Here is a 27,192-nt window from a genome sequence, read left to right as displayed (position 1 = left end):
TAAGAAAGACAGTCCATGCCTTCTAAACCTTTGTGGGGAAGGTAGGAAAGTCTGGTACTGGAAAGATTTTTCAAGGGAAAGTGTTGATAGTGCTTTTTTCAAGAGTACATATTCAGTTGAGGGTCACCAGAAAGTAGTTTCAGGGGCACAAGATTTGAACTGGAGATTAAGGTGTTATCTGGGACAAAGTCACACTGAGTTTATATTAAAGTCATACAAGTAGGTGTAATCTCTGGTGAAGAGAGAGAAAAGGAATGATAACACAGTGCTGAACCTTGTCCACATTCAGGGTTGAGGAACAGGACATTGGGGAGACATGAAATAGCTTACCAGATAGAAGAAAAATAAGAACTGTACATATATGCTGCTGCTAACTGCTAAGTCACTTCAGTCGTGTCCGACTCTGTGTGACCCCATAGACGGCAGCCCACCAGGCTCCCCAGTCCCTGGGATTCTCCAGGCAATAACACTGGAGTGGGTTGCCATTTCCTTCTCCAGTACATATCTCATGCCATTGAAATTGAGGAGGAGTTTTAGATGGTCACAAGTCTCGATGCTGCTGAGAAAGTCAAAGAATGCTGGCTGAGTAGTATCTACTAAATTTGGTCATCAGGGGCTCATTGGTGGATTTCAATACAAATAGCTGTTGGAGACACAAAGCTGAATTATAAGAAATAAACATTGCAGAAATGGAAAAAACTGAATATTAACTTGGTGAGGGGGCATTTCCTGCAAGGTAATCATGTATTTTATTCTTCCATTTGGCTCACTGGAGAGCAGTTGTGCATTTTGTTTTTTCTTAATAAAATTCCAAACTAACTGATGTAGAAACACGTGAACCCATCAAATTTTAGATAAGGAGCTAAGAAGAAAATGGAGTGTAAGCATCTTTTTATTTCATATAATGAGTTCACTTACTTGGGGGCGGGGAGGGGAAACCTGTCTGGATTTTATCTGTGTGTTTTTGTGTGTGTTGACAAGTTAACTGTAAATTGTAATATCTAAGATGCAACTAGGCTAATGGTAATATTTTTGTCTTTAGATCCCATACAATGGTCCACGGACCAAGTCCTGCATTGGGTGGTTTGGGTAATGAAGGAATTCAGCATGACTGATATAGACCTCACTACACTGAATATTTCTGGAAGAGAACTCTGTAGTCTCAGCCAAGAAGATTTTTTTCAGCGAGTTCCTCGGGGAGAAATTCTCTGGAGTCATCTGGAACTTCTTCGAAAATGTATAAAATTGAAACTATTATCTTATTTGCATTATAACTTGTTTACTTGTATTTCTTTATAACTTTGTTTTCATCTTAATTGTTCATTGCTAACAGCAGTAATAATTAACATTTATTGTGTAAGGCTGTGATGTGCTGAGAATTTATATGTATAATCTCATTTAATCTTATACTAAAGCCAGAGATCATTACTTTCCTTATTTCTTCAGATAGGAATCTGAGGCTTAGAGAGCCCCCACAAGGTTATAGAACTAGGGTGTGGCAGACCCAGAATCCAAACCCAGGCAGACTAACACTAGACTCCAAGTTCTGTTCTATCCAAGTAAGATTCTGTGCCTTGCAATTAGCTCTGTTCGTATATTCTAGTTGTTGACTTCTGGTTCATCAGTCAGCTCTTTCACCGATGCTCATCTTTTAGAAGTTTACGATTATTTGTTCACAGATGGCTTCTCTCTCATCCTCTTCATTATGGGGATTAAATCTTTTAAAATTTCTTTTAGTCGAATGGGATTTTAAGGGAGAAAGGGGAAGTAGAGTTAAGTATGCAACCCACCATCTTGAATTGGAAGCCACTGGTTTCAGTGTTTCCATGTTGCTCAACAGACATTATTTTGATGATTAAAGCTGTCCAACAAAAAGAGCTCAAATATATGTAAATTATTTTGTTTGAATTTTAATCCATGTTATATTTCAGTGACTGTTAAAATATGTTAGTAGTAACCCATTCCCTGACATTGTTATATAAATCAGAAACGCTGAGCAAAGAACAAATTTTTCAGAATGCGTGACTAGGACATGCTGACTTTGTTTTTATAATCTCTGTGGATGAAAGTATAAATGGTAGCATTTCATCCTACTGTGTACGCAATTAGGGAACAGTTCTGGTGGAGGGATTTTTCAGTCATTTAATGCTTAGGATTTCATCTGCTGTTGAATAAGAAATAAGCTCAGTGGGGAGGCTTTCCTTCATTGTTTCATTGGCAGTATCTCTCCTGTGTTGGTTTTCTTAAATATTAGGAGGAAAAGTATTGAAAAGACTTAGTAGATTCATTACATTTACAAGGTTTATTTCTAGTTTCAGTTCCTATTATATAAATAAGTTGAATGTTCTAGTTGAAAGTTTATCCTCGGTGTCACAGGTTTTCTTCTCCGTAGAGCTTTCTAGATGACTAAGGTAAATCTGAAATATTTCAGGTTTTTAACATGTGAGTCATGTTTACAGAAACATTTTCTTGTAGGAACTCTCAAGAATAGAACAAGGACAGTATTTAGACTGCAGTTTGGTTTTTCTCAAGTTCATGGTTTTTGCTGTCTATCCCAGATCGGCACTTCGTTGTTTCTCTGTGGCTCTCCTAGGGCTTCTCAAATGTTAAAGCTCACTCAGAGGCTTTTCCCAGCACAGGGGGCTGTGAGAAATCTTACGTATCTTTCCATCTTTGTGCAGTAGAATGGGTCTTCTACAGAAGAGCTCTGCTTTGGAATTGTTTTGTTTACAAAAGTAACAGCCCCATGGCCTACATGAATATCTTAAGGAATTCCTTGCTTATCTGGCCATGATTATTTGCTCTGCCTGGCAAGGAAATTCCATTGGGTTTGGAAATCTAACTCTCAGAATCAGGGAGTGGGTAGGGTGATGGGTAAGGCTATGTTTGATCGACTTTCTGTAATTCACAAGCCTAGCTTCTCAGAGGAGAGGGCAATGGCACCCCACTCCAGTACTCTTGCCTGGAAAATCCCATGGATGGAGGAGCCTGGTAGGCTGCAGTCCATGGGGTCACTAAGAGTTGGGCACGACTGAGCGACTTCACTTTCACTTTTCACTTTCATGCATTGGAGAAGGAAATGGCAACCCACTCCAGTGTTCTTGCCTGGAGAATCCCAGGGACGGGGGAGCCTGGTGGGCTGCCGTCTATGGGGTCGCACAGAGTCGGACATGACTGAAGCGACTTAGCAGCAGCAGCAGCTTCTCAGAACAGGCTCCTTGGGGCACAGTCTAGCTCTCTGGCCCCTCTTGTAGAGTGAAGTCTGTAGCATGTCCTTGGTAACCTAGCATTTACTATCTGTTCCTGAGTGATTTATCAAGGGGAAGCAGTACTGAACAGACAGACCTCCTTCTTTAAGTATTTGTGTTAGTTTTCCCACCCGGGCCACCAGCCTCCTGCAGTTTTCCTTCTAGTGACATTTGATCCAAGTCCTACCGTACATGGAGAGGATAATTAGGAAATGTTCCAGGAGTCCCAGCTCTCGATGATGTCCTTCTTGGTGTGAATATGTCTTCTGTGGCCAGAGGCACAAAACTCAGTTTTCTGAGAGTTTTCTTTGGGACAAAGAATTGCCTTATACCTTCAGTGTTCAGAGTTTGCATAAACTTGCTCCATACACCCTAGAGCTTTTCCCCTTAGGGCTCTGCTTCCTTTATGCGGGACCAGGGTTTGAGGGCTGGAGAAGGAATTTGATATTTAGAGTGTCTGTGCGGTCTTGGACCAGCCTTTCAAAAGCCCCTCTGTTTCTGTGTTCTGCCTTCCGTTAATATCTTGAGAGTTCCCAGGAGACAAACCAAACTCCAGTCCAAAAATCAGGGCTGAGCGGCTGATCTTAACAGGTTGGTAACGCCTGTGCTGTGTAGTGGTGACTCTTCTTTGCCTCTTTTTAAGCTAGGGTACTGTGTTCAGTCACAGTCAAGGGTTAAACAGTTTCATTTCAATAGCACTTTGCCCTTTCAAGGTACTTTTATAAAATTTGGGGGGAATATACCACAAATATAAAGCATGAATTTTTCTTCAGAACAGTTGTCCTTGAGAATAGTCAGAACTATGAATCTGGATAAAAGAATAGTGTCTTCAACTTACTGAAAGTTAACTATATTTCAGGTATTGTGCTACTTAAAAATATTTTCCTTTAATCCTCACAACAGCCTCATGAAGTGGTAGGTGGGGGTATCTCATTGCATTATGAAGAAATAAGTGTTCAGGTTAGTTGAATAATTTACCGTTGTCATACAGCCGATAAATTAATGCTAAGACCAGAACCCAAATCTGAGGCTAGTCTCATATAATTGTTTACATTCCCAAACTCAGGACCCCCAAAGAAAGCTCCCATCTGACAAGTAGGAGTCGGATCTCTCTTTAGTTTGCCAGTCCTCTTCAGCTCCGTGCCTGGCGTTGGAGCCTGGTGTGGCATTCTCAGTAGAACTGTGTTAGGAGCCCAGGCCCCAGGACTCAGGTCGGTACACAGATGACAGCTGGTGGGTACAATGTCAGTTGGAGAGAGAAGCATCCAAGTCTGTGATGGGCACTAAAAAGGCTGAAGGGATATAGACTGGCAAGTGTAACTCTTATCTGAGAGGTGAAGAATAACATTTCAGTAGGAAATAGCAAGGGATGAGTAATGAATAGTTCTCCAAACGGTTATATTAGGACGTTTTACACTGTAACTCACAGGGGGTTTTGTTTGTTTTGGGGTTTTTTTTGGCTGCACTGCACAGCTTGTGGGATCTTAGTTCCCCATCCAGAGACTGAGCCTGGGCCCTTGACAGTGAGAGACTGAAGTCCTAACCACTGGACGACCACGGGGGAGTTCCCTTCACTGCCTCATTTGAGACCTGTATTTGTAGACATGTTAAATTACCTAGTTCATTTGTGACACAGAGAACAGCTGTAATTCCACTGAAAATTTGGCTATCTTTAGAAGAAGTATTCTAAAGTTAAAGCAATTTTTTTTTTAATGGGTATTTGATCATGCATACACCAAATTATGATGATCTCTCCAGTCATCTTGAAAGAGCCTTTTTTAATGAAGAAAATGTATCTAAATAATTTCACTCTGGTGATCTGATCTTGAATATTTCCTGTTTTACATAAAGCCTAAATAAATAGATTTATAATAGACATTTTCAAACCCTGGTTCTCTGAACAACTTTTCTGAACATTGAATTGGAGCTTTCTTTCTGTTGCTTCTCTTAAAAATATCTATTCCCTGTAAAATGACTGTTAAGTATTTTTTAGGTTCTTAGGCCCATAAGTTTCAATTATTTGATGTTTTGCTTTCTTGTTTGCTTGGTTTTTGTTTTAATCATGGAGGGTGTTTTTTTTTTTTTTTAAATTGAATTTTACTGAATTGGAGTTTGCATTTGTGGTTTAAATGAAAACAAAAAATTTTTATGTGTGTTCTTCAGATGTATTGGCAAGCCAAGAACAACAGATGAATGAGATAGTTACAATTGATCAACGTGAGTATTCATGTGCCCATAATATAGGGTTGATTTATCAATAAGAAATGTTCCATTTAGTACTGCAAGGTAGTAAAAAGAAAAGCTAATTTTTAAATTTTGTATGAAGTATTCTAGATATACAAAGACATAAATAAAGTATAACCAATATCTACATACACCATAAGAGATAAAACTTTATATGTTAAGTTTATCTGTTGTAGATCCCATTTTAAAGGACTGTCCTGAACTTGAGGTTTCTTATTCTAGGCATATTTTATATTTTTATGAACTTTTGTAACCATAAACAGTTCAGGGCATTATTTTATACATGTATAAACTTTTGGGTAAAGATGGTGATATACTGTGTCTATCCTTTTGTAGCTTGCTTTTTTGATTTATATTTATGAGACCTATGTTGATATCTGTAGCTCGATTTTATTTTCACTGCTATTTATCATTTTGAAAACTTTGTGAACATCATTGAATGAACATCTGTAAGAAAGTGTGTGAGATTCTCTGGTTGTGATTTCATGGGATTCTACCCTTTTGACTTCACTGGATATTACTAAAGTTTTTCTCAAAATGGTGGTATGTTTGTACTCCTGTCAGCAGTGGAACATGAATTCTCATTTGTCCTCATTCTCCAAAATTTGATAAACCATCTCTTACGAACAAATATTTTTTAAAAAGTAGATTTTTTTTTTAACTTTATCTACTGTATATACATCAATAAGTTTTCCCAAAATAAGGAAACCAACTTTTATTCACTTAAGATTCATAGATAGTAATGCAGACATTATACCTTAACCTCTGAACTTTTGTTGAGTAATTAGAGAGGCATGAGTTAAACTACTTGCATTTTATTTTCTTTCAGTAGCTTTTTCTCTGTCTGTATTGGAAGGAGAAAAAAAAAATTTTCCCCTTGTCTTGCTTTGCAGCTGTGCAAATTATTCCAGCATCAGTGCAGTCTGCTACACCAACTGCCATTAAAGCTATAAATAGTAGTGCAAAGGCAGCTAAAGTACAAAGAGCTCCGAGAATTTCAGGAGAAGATAGGAGTTCGCCTGGAAACAGAACAGGTATTTTTGCATTGTCATCTGATATTTATAAAATTTGTCAAATTGTGTATATTTTGTTTTATTTCACTGTATGAAAATGTGAATATGGACTTTTTCTTTTCTGGGACTCCTATGATTCAAGTGTTGGGGCGTTTGACATTGTCCCAGAGGTCTCTGAGGTTGTCCTCATTTCTTTTAATTCTTTTTTTCTTTTTTCCTCTCTGCTTCATTTATTTCTACCATTCTATCTTCTACCTCACTTATCCTATCTTCTGCCTCCGTTATTCTACTGTTTGTTCCCTCCAGAGTGTTTTTGATCTCATTTATTGCATTATTCATTATTGATTGACTCTTTTTTATTTCTTCTAGGTCCTTGTTAAACATTTCTTGCATCTTCTCAGTCCTTGTCTCCAGGCTATTTATCTGTAACTCCATTTTGTTTTCAAGATTTTGGATCATTTTTACCATCATTATTCTGAATTCTTTTTCAGGTAGACTCCCTATCTCCTCCTCTTTTGTTTGGTTTGTTGGGCATTTATCATGTTCCTTTACCTGCTGAATATTTCTCTCCTTTTTCATCTTGTTTAGATTGCTGTGTTTGGGGTGGCCTTTCTGTATTCTGGCAGTTTGAGGTTCCTCTTTATTGTGGAGGTTCCTCCCTGTGGGTGGGTTTGGACGGGTGGCTTGTCAAGGTTTTCTGGTTAGGGAAGCTTGTGTCGGTGTTCTGGTGGGTGGAGCTGGATTTCTTCTTTCTGGAGTGCAGTGAAGTGTCCAGTAGTGAGTTTTGAGATGTCTGTGGCTTTGGTGTGACTTTGGCAGCCTGTATATTGAAGCTCAGGGCTATGTTCCTGTGTTGCTGGAGAATTGGCGTGGTATGTCTTGCTCTGGAACTTGTTGGCTCTTGGGTTGTGCTTGGTTTCAGTGTAGGTATGGAGGCTTTTGGATGAGCTCTTATTGATTAATGTTCCCTGGAGTCAGGAGTTCTCTGGTGTTCTCAGGTTTTGGACTTAAGCCTCCTGCCTCTGGTTTTCAGTCTTATTCTTACAGTAGCCTCAAGACTTCTTCATCTATACAGCACTGATGGTAAAACATCTAGGTTAATGATGAAAAGATTCTCCACAGTGAGGGACACCCAGAAGGTTCACAGAATTATATGGAGAAGAGAAGAGGGAGGAGGGAGTTAGAGGTGACCAGGAGGAGAAGAGGGGGAATCAAAAGAGGAGAGAGCAAGCTAGCCAGTAATCACTTCCTTATGTGCGCTCCACAGTCTGGACTGCTCAGAGATGTTCACAGAGTTATACAGAGAAGAGAAGAGGGAGGAAGGAGACAGAGGTGGCCAAGAGGATAAAGGGGGTACTCAAAAGGAGAGAGACAGATCCAGCCAGTAATCAGTTCCCTAAGTGTTCTCCACCGTCCGGCACACACAAAGAGATTCACAGAGTTGGGTAGAGAAGAGAAGGGGGAGGGAGGAGATAGAGGTGACCTGGGGGAGAAAAAGGAGAGTCCAAAGGGGGAGAGAGCAGTCAAGCCAGTAATCTCGTTCCCAAGTAAAAATGGGTACTGAAGATTGGGTTCTTAAAGGTATAAAATTGATAACAAATACCAAAAAGCAAAGATTAAAAATCTAGAGTAGAGATTAGACTCTCAAAAATACAATATTAAAAAAACAAAATCTCAAAAATTATAAAAAATATATATGAAGTTTGCTTTAAAAATAGGGTGTATTTTTTTGCAAGGTAAACAAGTAACACTGGCGTGTGTGGAGTGCTCGCAGTCCCTCGGCCACACTGGGTTTGCCCCCGCTCACGGCGTGTATGCTTTCCCAGTCTACACTGCTCAGGCTCTAGGTTGCTTTGCAGGGGAACTGTCTAAAGTGGGCCCTGGGTTGCGTGCACTTTCCAGGTCTGAGCCCAGGTTCAGGGTCTTGGGTACTCCACAAAGGCGCAGACTCAGTTGGGCCTGCATTTTGTGCCCTTCCCAAGTCCAAGCAGCTCAGGCGACCAGGTGCTTGGCAAGCACACTCTCCCCAGGTGGGAGCTGCGTCTTATCACCTCCCCCATCCCAGCCTGTCAGGTGTGCCATGTGTCTCCTCTGGGGAGCTGATCTCTGGCTGTGACCCTCCCTGCGGATGTCAACCGTCCAGAATCCCAGGAAGTCTTGGTTAGCAACTGGGAGCCTGCTCGCAGTTTGGTAGAGGATGCCGTCTCTGGGGCCGAGTTTGCCCCTTGCCTTCCAGCTCTGGCTGGCACCCGCCTGCCTCCCTGTCTCCAGCAGGGGGTGGCCGGTCCACAGCCGGCTAGCTCTCCTCTGGTATTCGCTCAGTCCTTGGTTCTGTGAACAGGCTGGCAGTGCCTTAGGTTAGAGCTTTTCCAGGGAAAGTTCTCTCTCTCTGTTTTTTTTTTCTCTCTCTCTCTGGCTATTTCACAATCTGGGTTGCTATCTGATGTTAGCTCCCTCAGATTGCCCCCAGGGCATTCAGGCCCGGTCCTTACCCTGAGCAGTGCAGCCTGCTCCTCCCTGTTCAGCCCCCACTTGCTGGTGGCCGATGCCAGCATCTGGGCTACTTCTCCGCTGGGAATTGCTGTTAGACACGTAATCTGTGAGTTTTATTTATTTATTTATTTTTCCTCCCAGTTATGTTGTCCTCTGAGATTCCAAAACTCTCCACAAACCCGTGGGTGAGAGGGTTTCCTGGTGTTTGGAAACTTCTCTTTTAAGGCTCCCTTCTTGGGATGGGTCTCCATCCCTAACTCTTTTGTCTCTCTTTTTATCTTTTATATTTTGTCCTACCTCCTTTCAAAGACAATGGGCTGCCTTTCTGGGTGCTTGATGTCCTCTGCCAGCGTTCAGAAGTTGTTTTGTGGAATTTTCTCAGCGTTCCAATGTTCTTTCGATGAATTTATGGGGGAGAAAGTGGTCTCCCCGTCCTGTTCCTCCACCATCTGAGGACTGCCCCCTGGACTTTTTCTCTGAAAATACTTAGATAGCGTTTGTAAAAGAAGTTTATGTTTTTCATGTGGCTGAGATACAAACCAGAGGACCTGTTCTCTTTTGCCCTCTGAAAATCCATAGCATTATGGTCAGTGCTTGTCATTCTTGTCAATTTCTAGGAAACAATGGCCAGATCCAACTGTGGCAGTTTTTGCTAGAACTCCTTACTGACAAGGATGCTCGAGACTGCATTTCTTGGGTTGGTGATGAAGGAGAATTTAAGCTAAATCAGCCCGAACTGGTTGCACAGAAATGGGGACAACGTAAAAACAAACCTACAATGAACTATGAGAAACTTAGTCGTGCATTAAGGTAAGCATTTTAAAAGTATCAATCAATCGTTTCTAAAAAATGGCTTATTTGTATAAACATTGTTATGTAATGATGTTAAAATACTTGACTTATGTTTTCTTTATGTAAATAAAAAACTAAAAATGTTCACATTTATGTTAAAAATTACTTCTTAAAAAGGTTTTTAGTAGTAATTTGAGATACGTAGAATTTTTTAAAAGATGATTCTAGATTATTTGTTTTTATCTGATTAAAAACATACACCACTCTTTTTAAAACCGGCATATTTAATCTTTGAGGTTTCTGGTTTTTTTATTAACAGATATGCTTCCATTTGGCATAGGTGCATTGAGTGTCTGTAAACTCTAGTAAATACGTAGATAGTCAGTTTTTATAATTAGATGCAAAATGTTAACCCATTTCTCTGTTTTTCCTTCCCCCCAGTCAGCCTAAATCTGAATATTCAAACTTTTTCATCAAGTTGAAATAGAATAATTTATAATTTCTCATAAATGGTATGAAAGTTTTGATGTAATTACTGTCAGAATTTATGCTTACTACAGTGATGGAAATTCAGTATGTGCACTTAAGTATCTGAGAAGTAGGAATTATATCTGTTTTTTGGGAAAAGTGAATTTGATAAAGCAGTTCTGTGAATTTCACACAGAGTGTGATTTACCTCTCATCATTAACACATGCAACCATTCTATCCCCTCATCCCATTGTAATTATATAATTATGTGGAATACTGGTTAAATCAGTATTCCTTGTTACAGGATCATGGCATTCAAGTTTTGTTACCTAGTTTATCCTGATAATTTTTCTTTTCCACAATGACAATTTGTTTTCCTTAGCATATATAAGTAACTAAAATGCTTTATTTTCAGTGTACTTATTACTCAGTGTCAAACACTTTGCTAACTATCTAAAAGATCCTTTCTGTGTAATCAGAATTGAAACTGTCATTTTTGACAGTTGATGTGATTGTGTACACACAAGTCCCCTCAAAATTAGATGAATTATTAGAATTAATAATTAAGATGTCACTTGTCTGCAGTTGGCCTAAGTTTCAATGCAGTAGCTGCCTGAATAAGTGTTTTCATAGAAGTTGACAAGATGATTATAGAATTTATATGTGAATGCAAAGTGACGATGGACAGGGAGGCCTGGTGTGCTGCAGGCCATGGGGTCGCAAAGAGTCGGAAACGACTGAGCGACTGAACTGAACTGATAAAGTGTCGTGAGAACCAGGACACCTGAAGAAGATTAACAAACTGGACAGACTTGCTCTACAGGATATAAAGACTCACTGTAACAGTAAGACAGTGTGCCGTTTGCTTGGGATAGACAGAGGACCCAAGATTAGAACTGATAACCTGAATAGAACAAAAAATATAGGAGCATTGATTTAAAGATGGCAGTAGGCAAGAGACCTACATTTCAGTCAGTAGTGCTGGGACAGTTGACTATCCATATTGACCTCCTTCTTTATAGTATACTGAAAATCAATTCTGTGTAACTTGTAGCTCTAAATTGTGAAGGCAAAATAGGGAAGCATCCAGAAATGCCTTCTTGACTTTAGTAGATGAGAAAAGACATTAAATAGAACCAGAAGCACTAACCTAATGGAAAAGATCAATAAATTGAACTACATTTAAATTCAGAACTTCTGGCCATTAGAAACCATCAAGAGAGTGAAAGTCAAGCCTCATATATCTCATGTAAGACTCTTACCTGGAATAATTAAAGAACTCTTACAGATCCATAGGAAATTAGGAAAAATTTAGAAATTATCCAAATGGCCAGTTTGCTGACAAATGTCCATCTAGTCAAAGCTGTGGTTTTCCAGTAGTCTTGTATGATTGTGAGAGTTGGAGCATAGAGAAAGCTGAGCACCAAAGGAATGATGCTTTTGAACTGTGGTGTTGGAGAAGATTCTTGACAGTCCCCTGGACTGCAGGGAGATCCAACCAGTCCATCCTAAAGGAGACCAATCCTGGGTGTTCATTGGAAGGACTGATGCTGAAGCTCCAATCCTTTGGCCACCTGATGCGAAGAGCTGACTCGTTGGAAAAGATCTTGATGCTGGGAAAGATTGAGGGCAGGAGGAGAAGGAAACAACCGAAGATGAGATAATTAGATGCCGTCACAGACTCCATGGACATGAGTTTGAGCAAGTTCCAGGGGATAGTGAGGGACAGGGAAGCCTGGCATGCTGCAGTCCATGGTGTCGCGAAGAGTTGAACACAACTTAGCGGCTGCACCACAACACGTCCAAGAGTGGCTAAAATGAAAATAATTGCTTGTACCAAGTGTTGGTGAGGATATGTAGCAGTGGGAATGCTTCTACACTTTTGGTAGGAGTGTAAACTGTGACCAGTAACCTAGCAGTTTATCTTCTAAGGATTTACCAGACGAAAATTTATGTACATATTCATATGGATGCTTATAGCAGCCTTATTTATAGCATCCCCAAATCAGAAGGGCTTCCCCAGTGGCTCAGTGGTAAAGAATCTGCCTGCAATGCAGGAGACACAGGTTTGATCCCTGGAGTGGGAAAATCCCCTCATAGGAAATGGCAACCTGCTCCAGTATTCTTGCTTGGGAAATCCCATGGATAGAGTAACCTGGCGGGCTGTAGTCCCTGGAGTTGCCAAGAGTCAGACACAACTGAAGTGACTGAGCATGCAAGCATGCAAAAATCAGAAACCACCCAAATATCTTGCAACGGTACAGTGAATAAGTAAACTGTGATACACTATAGAATACTGTGTATCCATGAAAATGCACTGATATGGGTAAACCTCAAACATAATATTCAGTGAAAAAAATCCAGACCCAAAAGAGTGTATACTGAATTTATATAGTAGTGTGCAAATAACAGCAAAACTAAATTACAGCACTTACAGATACATGTTTGGGTGATAAGAATAGAAAAGCAGCAATGAAATTACTATCATGAACTAGGATTGTGTAACCTTCTAGAGCAAGGGAGGGGTGATGATTGAGAGGGGCTGTGGAGAAGCTGTGGGGTGCATACAGTGTTCTGTGTCCTGGCCAGAGTCACAGTTAACAGGTGAATGAATGTTCACTTTGTAATAAGTCACTGAGCTGTTCACTTAACTCAAAATGCCAACAGTATTTTAACTGGATGACAAGCTGTTGGTAGTTTGTGGGCTGAGTTATAATTCTATATTAATGTAGTTGACAAAAAAAGAGACACAAGACTGCCCAATGTGTTACATCTCTTACTGGGAAAGTGCACATAACCATTATACTTTAGCTGTTCTGGAATTAGGGAAAGATGACAGTTTACTGAATGTAGTTTTTTTGTTAATGGATTTTTGGTTACACTGAGTTACTTCTATAACAAAGTCCTACTAAATGTGGTAGTTTATACCACCTGTACTTTTGCATGTAGTTTGTTTTGTAACAGCTCTTCATCAGCTGAGTGCAAATGCGCACAAGTGGGCAGTACAGTTTTATGATAAAGTCTCCAAAATCTGCCAGCCCAGAAGTTTTGACTTACCTTTTTTCCTGTTAATTGGAATTGGCAGTGCACGTGTGTGTTTGAGTGTTAGTTGCTCAGTCGTGTCAGACTCGCTGCCACCCCATGGACTGTAGCTCACCAGGCAGTGCATAGGGGTAAACAAAGTCTTTTCCAAATTAAGTATAATTGCAGTCTGTTTTATACCCATAAACCAGGCTTCTAGAGTGATTTCCCCAAGTTTGCCTATGTAGCTTTAGAAACATTGTTTCTTTATGAGTCCTCTTTTCTGTTTTTCTGGTCCTATTTTTTCTTCTTTTTTTAAACCCTTTTGCTTACAGTTTTGAGGCTCCCCTATTGGTTTGGAGAATTTCACTGGAAGGAGAGCTTTTAATATATTAAAATGATTAAGATGAAGGCATAGATATGTAATAACGCATTTGTACCAGACAGAAAAATGGACATTCCAACAACCAGAGAATATGTATATTTAAATTTTTTATACATACCATATGGGTTCTTAATTATCACCATAGCTTCTATTTTATAGTAGGCTATATGTGCCAGTCATTGTGTGCTAAGCACACAGAGATAATCCTTTTAATCTTCAATAATTCTATTAGGGTCCATACTTTTTTAAATCTCATTTTATAAATGAGGGATACAAGCTTAGAGCAAACAAATGTGGCTTTCCTGTGGTCACAGGAAAGACGTGAGGTTTTGAATCTTGGCATTCTGATTCAGACTCCTTGTTCTTGGATTCTGTTACTGCGCCTAAGGTTTTTTGGTTTTGCTTATAATGTTTATTTTTAAATTCAATGTTTCAGCATAATTTTTGAGAATATGTTTTGAAGATTTGATACATAAAATTTTAGAGTACTTAGCTTTGAAATTTTAGTGAATATTTTAAAGTTTCTTTGGATAACAGCGTTAAATATTTTTATATCACCTCATTGTTAGTTGCTATTGTGATAGATATAATACTAGGCTTCTGTTTATGGAATAATCTGTGAAGTATTGTAAGAAGTCCAAATTTTTAAAGTATTTTTATATGGTCATAATGCAGTTTTCTCTTTTTAAAGGTATTATTACGATGGGGACATGATTTGTAAAGTTCAAGGCAAGAGGTTTGTCTACAAGTTTGTCTGTGACTTGAAGACTCTTATTGGATACAGTGCAGCAGAGTTGAACCGTTTGGTCACAGAGTGTGAACAGAAGAAACTCGCAAAGATGCAGCTGCACGGAATCGCCCAGCCGGTCACAGCGGTAGCCCTGGCTACTGCGTCCCTGCAGACAGAGAAGGATAACTGAACCCAGGACCTTCTGGGAGTCCAAGGTCTTTCTTAAAATGTTAGAGCAAGCATTGCTCTTCCCTTTATTACTGAATTTGAATCTTCTTTTATTTCTAGACTGTACAATCTGATGCATGATTTTTTTTATAAATATTTCATACTCTTGTGAATTTGGATCTTTTTACTTTGAGCATATATTTTAGAATATGTGTATGTTAAACAATCACCACAATGTCTCTAGGCTGGTTCATTGTGGGCTAGTTTGTTAACAGTCAGAAAAGCTAAACTGGTCAGTATTAATGTCTAGACCTACCAAAAACAGCCAGTAGCATCTGAGGATGAAAAATAAATGAAATATCTCCAGGAAACAGTCTGGCTTAACTATTAATATTTTTGAAAATATAACTGTTTCCCCTCTCTGCTGCTTTAGATGTTGCTTTACATAAAAACCAGAAAATGGAATTTTTCACAGCTGAAGCATGTATGCCTGTTTCATCTAATCAAGCAGAGCTAAAGTAATCATATCCAATAAAATTCTAATATTAATAAAATTACTAAGAGTATCATGTTATTAAAATAATTTATGTATTTGCAAGCAAAAGTAAAAAAGACTGGCAGAAGAGCAGTGCTGAAGAAAGAGATCCAGGTTTAAATCTGGCTTTACTGAAAAGCCAATTTTAAGGATTTACTGTATAGATTATTCATAATGTCAGGCCAAGAATTTAAATTATTATAAGAGAGACATTAAATCCTAATAAACCAACTATTAAAAAATTCTCAGATGATCTCTGCTTTTCCTGTCAGAGATTTAAAAATCTGAAAAAGTATACCTCAACCAGAAATAAAATTTTGGTTTAGTTTGGTTTGTTATGGCTTCCTTTTTTAAAAAATTAATTATCCTGTAGTGCTGGTTTATTATACAAAACAGCTTTCATAGTCTTGTGTTTCTGATGAAGACTTTAAATCAGTCAGCAGTACTTGATCCTTCAAGACATGAGTAAATTACTTGCAAATAGTTCTAAAAGGAAAATTTGACCTCCAGTACAGGCAGTCTTCTCTTAAAATTTCCCATTCATTTAATTTTTTCCTTTGAATATTACATATTTGAGTGTACAAATATCTGTATACATGTCCAGTTGTCCATCTTATATATATATACACACATACGCATATATATGTACACACATACAAACAAAGACATAATATTCAAAAGGGATATTTTAAAACTTGCTTAGAAATCCTTTAAAAATTAAATAATTCTTACATACATGAAACTCTTTTCCTACTACAAGCCAACACTGAACAGAAATGGCTAGAAATGTCTTTTTCTTACTTGGTTTCCTTACTTTTTTTTCCCTTGGCGTTTGTTTTAAAGTATTATGCACAAATCATGATATGAGATACTTTAATCTTATAGCAGAAGACTGATTCTCAAATATTACTTTATGTACCTTCTCCCTCACCATCTCCTTTAAATCTATCCCCTAAACAGCTTTATAAGAGCTCATTTAGTGCATTTAACTAACGAGGAGGAAAGGGCTACAGTGATGCAAGGAGGCGTTGTTGACAGTTGCTGCCCCCCAGTACTAAAGAGAGGTTTGGAAAGAACCACAGGAGGCAGGGATCTTAGGGAGAGGGAGGAGGGGGAGGTGTGTATGACCTCCTTTTCTGATAACTTCAGATCATAATATTAAGTGTTACACTGTGGGACTACAACATGTTATGTCAATTCACTTATATTATTGTATCATGTCGAAGTCCTTTAAGAAACAAGCAGTAGAAAGAATAAAATCTGTAATTTCCATTTTTAACTTTCTATAAACACAGAATAGACTGGCAAACTATTAGTTCAGCTTGGATGCTGTGATTGCAACAATATCTGAGTAGAATAGCAATATGATACAGATGTTCTAGTTCAGATAACAGGTAGCTGAAAAGAGGGTTTTTCACCATCCTCTTATGGTCTAGGAAGTTGACAAGTCAGTTAAAGTTTTAAAATAATAATGATAAAGTCTACTTTTCTGTTATATTATCAAGAGCTTAAAATTACTGACTTTTGACTTAAAATACTTTGAGGGAGACATTATGTTAAAGTTTTAGCCAAGATAACAGATTTCCGTTACATATATCTCAACTATATGTGTATGTATTTTAAAGCAAGGAATTCTCCTAGATCTCTAAAAATCAATCTATTATTTCTTTTTTATTTTCCCCTGTGTTCCTCAGATACCTTAACAAAAATTCTTTTCACTTTCTTCCTTTTGTAGTTTTTCTTTTATTCCTTGTTATCATTTGAACAGTGAGTTCTCAAACACAATCTGATGCTGTTTCTTTTTTCTTCTTTGCCTCTCTCCATCGCTTTATGCAGCATAAGCAATGAGACTAATTTTCCCAGTTGATTCAAGAAACTTCCGTTACTTTGTCTCAGCTTATAAACTGTGTCTATTGTGCTTATTGAGGTTGCAGTTATCAGAAGCCAAGTAGTCTTTTCTTTTATTGAAAGATAACTTGTATTTTGAAAGAAAATATAATTTATGCTATTCATTCTTTGCTCTGATTTTATGAATAAATTTTCCATAGGAAAATTTATAGTATATCAGAGGAGGAAAGATAAAATTATTGGTCATTTCTATACCATATAAGTATAAAAATAATGAAACGTTCATTTTTGTTTTAAAACTTTTTCCACATGAGATTCTCATTGAGCCAATTTTCATACATATCTGGCTAGCCTGAAGTTTAGGAATTTGTGTTGGCATCAGAAAATCAAACAGATCAGGGAAAATTGCTGTGTGGTTGATTGTCACTTGAATTGACTCATCGCATTTATTTTTGTGACAGTCCATGTCAGTTAATTAGGAAAGATTGTTTGTTTGTTTTTTTGCCCCTGATAAATGGTGAAATTCAAGTATGATATTTCTTTAAAGGGTTGTGCCTCCAAATATTTTTGGTGAGGTCTGCTATTTTTCATATTCATCATTTTATGCTACTGCCTTTTAAAAAGAACTAATGTATCTTTGAAATAGCACAAAAATGTTTTAAATTTCATAATTTCAAAATAACCTGTGACTAACTTAATGTCTTCATATCTAGAGGGTATAAAAATACTGATATTTCAGTGATATTTCACGTGCTGCCAGAAAAAAATATTCTCAATCTTTTGTAAGAGGGAGGAGGATTTTTGCATACATTTTTACTCTTTAAATAAAGACACTTATACTGTCATAATAACAATTATGTATTTCTTTGTGGTTTTTATTTTTTTTTGTAATTTTACATAAGACAGTTATTTTCTATTTTTACTCAGATAAAAAATATTTGTGCATAAAATGTAAAAATAGTAAAATGAGAAAAATAAAACTATTATACAGTATATTTCTGTGTTTTTTAGAAGTTTTTTCCCCAGCATACAGATAGTTTCAAATTCCTAGGATATTTGGTTAGATGAAAATGTGACAGTTCACATCTGGTGTATTATACATGTGATTCCCATATACTTTATTTAAAAACTATTAATATCAATTTGGGAAGAACAGAGTCCACTGAACTAAAAATAGGTGTTAGAGAGTTTAGTCTTTTTAAGAAAATAAATGAAAACCCCATAAACAAAGCTGAACTATTTCAGAATAGCAACAGAAGAAATAGTAACACTGAGTACTTGTCAAAAGGCAAGCTGATGACTGTTAGAAATACTTAGTCAAGTTTGCTAGGTTTCCTTTTTATTTGTTTTAAATTATGAAAAACTGCTTCTTTGTGTTGGCTGTGGGTGCTTCAGCCAGGAGCAGAATGTAGAGGAATCAAAGGGGAAAGGAGAAAAACTTTACTTTCACTTTTGTTTATGGTCAAGCAGTGATCACATTTTAACTGAACTGCTTTAAAAAGAAATGGTTTGAAGATTTGGGAGAATGGCATTGAAACAGGTAAAATATCATGTATGAAACGAGTTGCCAGTCCAGGTTCGATGCAGGATACTGGATGCTTGGGGCTGGTGCACTGGGACGACCCAGAGGGATGGTGTGGGGAGGGAGGAGGGAGGAGGGTTCAGGATGGGGAACACATGTATACCTGTGGCGGATTCATTTTGATATTTGGCAAAAATAAAATAAAATTAAAAAAATAAATAAAGCTCTGATAAAGACAAAAAAAAAATAAAAAGAAAAAGAAATGGTTTGAGTAGAATAAACTGCTTTTCGCACAATCTAGTTTTATCTAGTTTGAAGTGATGAAATTCATCAGGTATATTTGTTCTCCCAAGACACTAATTTTTTTGTGTGTACAACTGTAAAGCTTAATTTGCAAGCTAATAAGCACCTATTTAAAAGGCTTTTTTTTTTTTTTACTACAAGCAAACTGATTTAGAACATTGCTTTTAAAGCTTTCTGTAGTCAAAGTGAAAGTCACTCAGCTGTGTCTGACTCTTTGCAACCCCATGGATTATAGTCTATGGAATTCTCCAGGCCAGAATACTGCCTTTCCTTTCTCCAGGGTATCTTCCCAACCCAGGAAATAAACCCATTGCAGGCTGATTCTTTACCAGCTGAGCCACAAGGGAAGGCCAAGAATACTGGAGTGGGTAGCCTATCCCTTCTCCAGCAGATCTTCCCAGCCCAGGAATTGAACCAGGGTCTCTTGCATTGCAGGCAGATTTTTTATCAACTGAACTATCAGGGAAGCCCTTTTGTTTCCAATTAGAAACTGAAACTTTTATAAAAAGTGAATTAGTGGAGGGAGGAGGAAATGAATTTTTTAGTGGGTAGAAAGTTTGTTTTACAAGATGACAAAAGTTCTAGAGATTGGCCACACAACAATGAATATACTTAATACTACTGAATTGTACACTTATGTGTGGGTAAGATGATAAATTTTATGTGTATTTTACAATTAAAGCTTTTATTAAATTAGAATTTAAAGATTCAATTAACTCACCAAATTAACAGAATACAGAGAAAAAAAAACATTATCTTAGTAGATGGCAGGAAAAGTATATGTTAAAACTCAATATCCATTCATGACAAAACCTCTGGGCATGCTAGAACTAGAAGGGAACTTCCTTAACAATACAGAGCATGAAAAACCTACAGTTAGCCAGTTAGCATCATGCACAATGGTTTGTTTTCCATCTAAGATTTGCTTGCTTGCTCAGTTGCTCAGTCATGTCTGACTCTTTGCAACCCCATGGTCTGTCCATGGAATTCTCCAGGCAAGAATACTGGAGTGGATTGCCATTCCCTTCTCCAGGGGAGCTTTCCAACCCAGGGATCAAAGCCGGATCTCCTGCATTGCAGGCAGATTCTTTACATCTGAGCCACCAGGGAAGCCCAAACATCAAGTATTCCAGGCCAGAATACTGGAGTGGGTAGCCTTTCCCTTCTGCAGGAGATCTTCCCAACCCAGGGATTGAACCCAGGTCTCCCACACTGCAGACGGATTCTTTACCAGCTGAGCCACCAGGGAAGCCCAAGAATACTGGAGTGGGTAGTCTATCCCTTCTCCAGTGGATCTTCCTGACCCAGGAATCGAACTGGGGTCTCCTGCATTGCGGGTGGATTCTTTACCAGCTGAGTTACCTGGGAAATCTAAGATTTGGGGAAAGGCAAAGGAATTCTGGGCTTCCCCAGTAGCTCAGCAGTAAAGAATTTGCATGCAATGCAAGATACTTGGCTTTGATCCCTGCATCAGAAAGATCCCCTAGAGGAGGAAATGGCAACCCACTCCAGTATTCTTGCCTGAAAAATCTCACGGACCGAGGAGCCTGGCAGGCTACAGTGCATGGGGACGTAGAGAGTCGGGCAAGACTTAGTGACTAAACAACAACAACAAAAGAAATACTTGCTCTTACCATTTCTAGTCAACACTATACTTAAGACCCTACCTGGAAATAAGGCAAGAAAGAGAAGAAGCATATGTATTGTAGGAAATGAAACTGCAGAAGACATCAAATGTAATGAAAATCCTAAATAGATTAAAAAAAAAAAAGAATTAGTTTAGTGAGGTAAGATATAAGGTCAGTATACAAAACTCAGTTGCATGCTAGCAACAAATAATTGGATATTGAAATTAAAAGCATGAAGTAATTAGGGAAACAGCAAAATTTGTGTAAGACTAAAAAAGTGGAAAGATATATATCATTATTGTGAATTGGAAGACAATTTTGTAAATGTTAATTGTCTCTAATGCATAATCAACTCAAAATTCTGATGGTTTTCTTTGTAAACATCATAAAATATATATGTAAATAATATGTAAATACAAATGACCCAGATATCCAAAATGATTTGAAAAAAATATTAGAGAACTTGATCTATCTATAGAAAGCTTTGCTATTCTTATACTGCAAGATACAATGAGATCAGGATAGATATGGATTAGTGAATAGAATTGTCCAGAAATAGACTTACACACACATGGCTAATTGAGTTTTGATAAAGGTAACAAGGTTCCTGAACAGGGAAGAGATAGCCTTCTCAATAAATGTTATGACAACTATATGGAGAAAAGTGAACCTGTATCCTTACCTCATGTCACATAAAAATTGGATGGCTAAAGATGGATCAACCTAAACATAAAAAGTCTCAAACTTCTTGAAACTGATACAATGTTGTCAATCAGCTGTACCTCGATTTGAAAATAAAAAATCTTGTTCAGTTGCTCAGTTGTGTCCAACTCTTTGTGACCCCATGGACTGCAGCACACCAGGTTTCCCTGTCCTTCACCGTCTCCTGGGACTTGCTCAAACTCGATTGATGTGGCAGTGCATCCAACCATCTCGTCCTCTGTCGTCCCCTTCTTCTCTTGCCTTCTATCTTTCCCAGCATCAGGGTCTTTTCCAGTGAGTTGGCTCTTTGCATCAGGTGGCCAAAGGCTTGGCTTCAGCTTCAGCATCAGTCCTTCCAATGAATATTCAGGGTTGATTTCCTTTAGAATTAACTGGTTGGATCTCCTTGCCATCCACGAGATGCTCAAGAGTCTTATCCAACACCACAGTTTGAGTGCATCAATTTTTCAGCGCTCAACTTTCTTCATGGTCCAACTCTCACATCTATTCATGACTACTGGAAAACCCATAGCTTTGACTACATGAATCTTTCGGCAAAGTAATATCTCTTTTTTAATATGCTGTGTAGGTTTGTCATAACTTTTCTTCCAGGGAACAAGCATCTTAATTTCATGGCCACAGTCACTGTCTGCAGTGATTTTGGAGCCCAAGAAAATAAAGTCTGTCACTGTTCCCAAATCTTGAAACCTCTCAAACTTCTAAAACAAGAAAATTTTCATGACCTTGGGATAGTCAAAGATTTCATAGATAAGACAAGCAAAATCATAAACAAAATAGTAAAATAGACCATCAACATCTTTTGAAACCTCTCTTCTTTGAAAGACACTATTTAAAAAAAAGACAAAACAGTAGAAAAAATACAAGCACTACACTTAAACCTTACAAAGTTCTTATTTCAGAAAATGTGTGGATCTCTTAATAAGATCATCCAGTAATATATGGTCAAAGTATTTGAACAAACACTTCACAAAAGATGTACAAATAGTCAATAAGTATATGAAAAACTGCTCAGCGTTATCAGACTTCAGGGAAACACAAAGTCACACTTTGCTGCTAAGTCACTTGAGTTGTGTCCGACTCTGTGCGACCCCATAGACGGCAGCCCACCAGGCTCCCCCGTCCCTGGGATTCTCCAGGCAAGAACACTGGAGTGGATTGCCATTTCCTTCTCCAATGCATGAAAGTCAAAAGTGCAAATGAAGTCGCTCAGTCATGTCTGACTCTTAGCGACCCCATGGATTGCAGCCTACTAGGCTCCTCCATCCATGGGATTTTCCAGGCAAGAGTACTGGAGTGGGGTGCCATTGCCTTCTCCAAGTCACACTTTACCACTGCTAAATGCTCATTGTAACTACTAAAAAACAAAAGTCTCACAACACCAACTGTTGGTGATGACACACACCAAATGGAGTTCATGCACATCACCACTGAAAATGTAAAATAATAGCACACTACTTTGGTAAACACATTTTTTGTCACAACCCAGCAATGTCAATCTGAGAGAAATTTTTTTTTACCCATGAGAAATACAATATATCCACCAAAAAACTTGGACACTAACATTTATAGCAGCTTTAGTGGCTCCAATTGTAAACAATCCAAATACAATGGAAATACCCCTCAGCAACAAAAAAGATTGAGCAACTGCTTCACCAACAACTCTAGAAAAGTCATGTCTAGGAAAAGCACAGAAGGCAGATCCGTGGTCACCTAGGGCTGGGGATAGGGGATGATTTTCTGCACTGGGCACAACAAAATTTTGAGGGTTCATGAGCCCATCACACTATATGCTATGATTATATGGGTGGACAACTTTTCTAAGGCTAATTTAAATCTATGCGTGAAATGGGAGCATTGCATCTCAGTTAAAAATGGAATTACTAGGGGGATTTCACTGGTGGTCCAGTGGCTAGGACTCTGTGCTCTCAATGTGGGAGGGCCAGGGTTCCATCCCTGGTTGGGGAGCTGGATACTACGCCCCACAGCAACACAGCTAAGACCTGGTACAGCCAAATTAATTAAAAGATCTAACTTGAATACATTGAATTATTAGAATAAATGAAAAAGATGAAAATATATACCTACTTTTTAAAATTTATCAGGTTCAACAGATATAGATTACTCTGGCAAATTGCCATAATTCTTTCAATATCTGTCCTTATATACCTCTGGACAGATAACAAGAGTTCACTGACACTCATCTGCAGATCATACTGATCTTATAATATTTTGTCATTATATGATGAGCATCAATTTTAGCTAAATAATTATGGCAATGTCATTGGCATTTGAAAGTTTCTCTGTAATCTGAGGAAAGCAAGGTTATTAATCTTGGGGTCCATACTTCAAGACACAACTAACACTCAGTTAAGACCTGTATTATTTGGGGGAGTAATAGTAACTAGATATGAATAGAACAGTTAAAGATAATAAACTATTGAGTGTTTTTATGAGCAACTCTTCAATTCAATGCAAAATAGTCTTTTAATATTTTCCATAATAAAAGGAAAAGTGAAGTCTTCTAAGGTTGGTTTTACTTTATGGATAAAAGGATACACATTCCATTAGTACATCCATCAACATCATTGACTTTTTATACAGTTCATAGCGTTCTCACGGCTAGTATACTGGAATGGTTTGCCATTCCCTCCTCCAGTGAGTCACGTTTTGTCAGAACTCCCCACTCTGACCCGTCCATCTTCAGTGACCCTACAGGGCATGGCTCATAGCTTCATCAAGTTTTGAAAGTCAATTAGCTGTGACAAAGCAGTGATCCATGAAGAGCTGCAATACTTTGACCACCTGATGAGGACAGCTGATTCACTGGAAAAGACCCTGATGCTGAGAAAAAATGAAAGTGAAGTTGCTCAGTTGTGTCCAACTCTTTGCGACCCCACGGACTGACTATAGCCTACCAGGCTCCTCAGTCCATGGGATTTTCCAGGCAAGAATAGTGGAGTGGGCTGCCATTTCCTGAGAAAGGTTGAAGGCAAAAGGAGAAGAGGGCAACAGAGGATGAGATGGTTGGATGGCATCACCGATTCAATGGACATGAACTTGGGGAAACTCCGGGAGATGGTGAGGGACAGGGAAGCCTGGCCTGCTGTAGTCCATGTGATCTCAAAGAGTCGGACACAACTTGGCAACTGAACAGCAACAGCAACAACATCATTGGGTAGTTGAACCAAAACGTTTGCTTGGCTTAGTGGCTAAAGGCAAAAGTTATGCATTAAGAATCCCATAATAGGATTTGTGTCTTCGGCTCTCAGAATATAAAATAAAGAGGATATTTTATTTTAAAGAAAATTCTTTAACTGTGAAAATCTACCCTGCTGGTCTGAAATTTATTGATTAAGTGATTAAACAGATACAGAGTACCTAACTGTATGGAATATGTAAGGCAGCGTGTCAAGGAAAGACCAGAAGAGCTAGTTTATAGACCTAGCTTTGCTACTAACATATGACATTGAGGGCAAGTTGTCTAGCGTCTCGGCTCCTCCCTATCTTCCAAAGCTGGGATAATAGATACATTTGTCTACAATGCAGGTGTATGGATAGAATTCACATGGATTACATGGAATCACATGTAATTCACATGGCTTACATGGAATCACATATATGAGAGTATTGCATCTCACAATTATGTAATAAGCACAAGGGTCTGGAAAAGAAAATCTACCATCCAAAGAATCTTGTTCTCTATTGTTGCAATTAGTGCTTATTTCATTTAATGATAAAATGATACAATATTATAAAATGGCAAAATATAAAAATGATAAAATATTATTGAATAACTGAAGGAATGATAATAAAGACTAATTCTGATCACTTAGCACAATAACTTCTAGGTCCATTCATGTTGTTGCAAATGACAAAATTTCATTCTTTTTTATGAATTTATTATGAAATCATTATTATATTTATTCTAAATAATATTTCTTTGTATGTATTTACCATGTCTTCTTTATCCATTCATCTATTGATGGGTACTTAGATTGCATCTGTATCTTGACTACTGTAAATAATCTGCAGTGAACATGAGGTGCAGATATCTTTTAGAATTAATGTTTTTGCTTTCTTCAGAAAATATCCAGAAGGGGAATTGCTGGATGTTAGCGCCGACTCTGGGGTCGCACAGAGTCAGACACGACTGAAACGACTTAGCAGCAGCAGCAGCAGCAGCAGTTCTATTTTAAATTTTTTAAGGAACAGCTGTACTATTTCCCATAGTGGGTGCAGCAATTTACATTCCCATTAGCAGGGCATGAGAGTTCCCTTTTTTTTAAATCCTCACCAACACCTGCTATTTATTGTCTTTTTGATAACTACCATCCTGATAGGTATGAAGTGATATCTCATTGTTGTTTGATTTGCATTCGTGGTGAATGGCACCTTGTATCACATATTTTATAAAGAATAAGTATTGTACTTGAGAACTGCTTTTTTTCTCTACAGTTATTTAGGATATAATTGAAATTTGGATCTGCTCAAACACATTATTGGCAACATCAATATTGCATAGAGAAATAAAGAAATTGATTAAAGTATCAGAAATATCGTTTTGATCACATATTTTTATCAGCTGGATGGGGTAATTATATCCATTTGTTGATTCTAAAAGTACATTTTTATCAAAATATTTTTTCTTTCTGACATAAAAACAATAAACTTTGTGTGGAAATCTTTTTTTTGAAGAAACATGACATGATAGTAAAGGGCCTACTCCTATTTGGATAAATGGGAGACAGAAGGGAAAACAGTCTTTCACCATTTCAATCCTTAATTCTTTTCCATAATATATTTAATTTTTATATGCCTTTTAAAATCAATCTCAGAACTAACATTTTATAAACTATTTTTCATTAAGTATTTTCTCCTAAATGGAAATTTTAAGTTGCTGTATTGATTGATTCCACATCTCAGTATGAAAATACATCAACCGATATCAATAGGTTAGGTTTGAAAAAGTAAAAGGCATTAGACGATCTGTGGCATTTTATTTTTTAAGTGGAGATTTTGGGAGCAGAGTTCCAGAAATGGCAGAGTTACTTTCTAGTTAAGATATTATTCAAGAATTCAAAATTCATGCTAACCTTTCTTGTTCTATAAGCTGAATAAAAGCAGCTGCAAGCAGAATTCTCATGACAAGTTCTTATCAGATTCTCAGTACTGAAGCAAAGCAATGAACTCTTGAAGAGCAGTAAACTTCGGAAGAGTTTAGCAAACAGGAGGTCAATCAGAAAGCTTGCAGAGACGAACTCATTCACCTGGGTGGACTTAGGGCTGAAACATCCCATGATATGTATTGGATAAACCTTCATGCTGAGGGGAAAAAGTCTTCCTCATATTTATCTCTGGTGAAGAAAATTCACTTAGTTCATCCCTGTTGAGAAATAATACCAAAGATCTTTGCCAAAATAAATCAGAGTAAGATTGTTGTCTACATTTTCACCTCAATCTGTGAAGATACCAGAATTTCCTGTGGCTATTTGATTTTCAAGTCATTGGCAATATCTTTGAAACAGGATGACTCCTAGAGTTCTTTCTCAGATGAGAAACCACTGGATATGTATCAGCCGATATGTATCAGCCTGTGGGACCTGTTAAGAGGAAATTAGACACATCTTGGAAGCTGGGAGTATGCTCTCTGAAAGTCAGTGATAGTTTCAACCTTCTAAATAGGGTCCTCGAAATCTGAGGGCATTGTGCTTTGGACATCTCTGCTTCAGAGACAAGATACTGATTTCCTCTTTATTTTCTCAACTTCATAAAACTTGATGAGAGAACACCAGCTTGGCGTCTCATTGCTGTGGAGCATGAATAGGGATGATATTTCACTCTACTCCCTCTGATCAAAATGCTTCTCTTTATGTTTCCTTTTCCTCCCACTTCTCTGCATGTCAAAAATCGTGTCGTCCTCAGGACTTCCTGGGCAGTCCAGTGGTTAAGACTCCATGTTCCCAATGCAGGCGACTTGGGTTCAATCTCTGGCTGGGGAACTAAACATCCCATGTGCCACGTGACATGGCCAAAAGATAAACAAAAGCAAAAAACCTTATCATCCTTTATT

General features: G+C 37.9%; 1 protein-coding gene across 3 annotated transcripts in view; it reads left to right on the top strand.

The window, feature by feature from the left end:
• GABPA (GA binding protein transcription factor subunit alpha) overlaps window positions 1-17,939 on the top strand; it is a 37,982-nt gene extending 20,043 nt beyond the window's left edge. For all 3 annotated transcript variants that reach the window (XM_055567764.1, XM_055567765.1, XM_055567766.1), the window contains 5 exons: window positions 1,043-1,237; window positions 5,412-5,465; window positions 6,386-6,526; window positions 9,616-9,808; window positions 14,357-17,939. In XM_055567764.1, the coding sequence (XP_055423739.1) occupies window positions 1,043-1,237; window positions 5,412-5,465; window positions 6,386-6,526; window positions 9,616-9,808; window positions 14,357-14,585 (812 nt within the window). In that variant the 3' untranslated portion in view covers window positions 14,586-17,939. The remainder of the gene's footprint in view (window positions 1-1,042; window positions 1,238-5,411; window positions 5,466-6,385; window positions 6,527-9,615; window positions 9,809-14,356) is intronic.
• Window positions 17,940-27,192: the final 9,253 nt, after the last annotated feature.

This window comes from Bubalus kerabau, chromosome 2 (genome assembly GCF_029407905.1).
Source record: "Bubalus kerabau isolate K-KA32 ecotype Philippines breed swamp buffalo chromosome 2, PCC_UOA_SB_1v2, whole genome shotgun sequence".
Taxonomy (NCBI): domain Eukaryota; kingdom Metazoa; phylum Chordata; class Mammalia; order Artiodactyla; family Bovidae; genus Bubalus; species Bubalus kerabau.
This window is presented reverse-complemented; position numbering and strand designations above follow the sequence as displayed.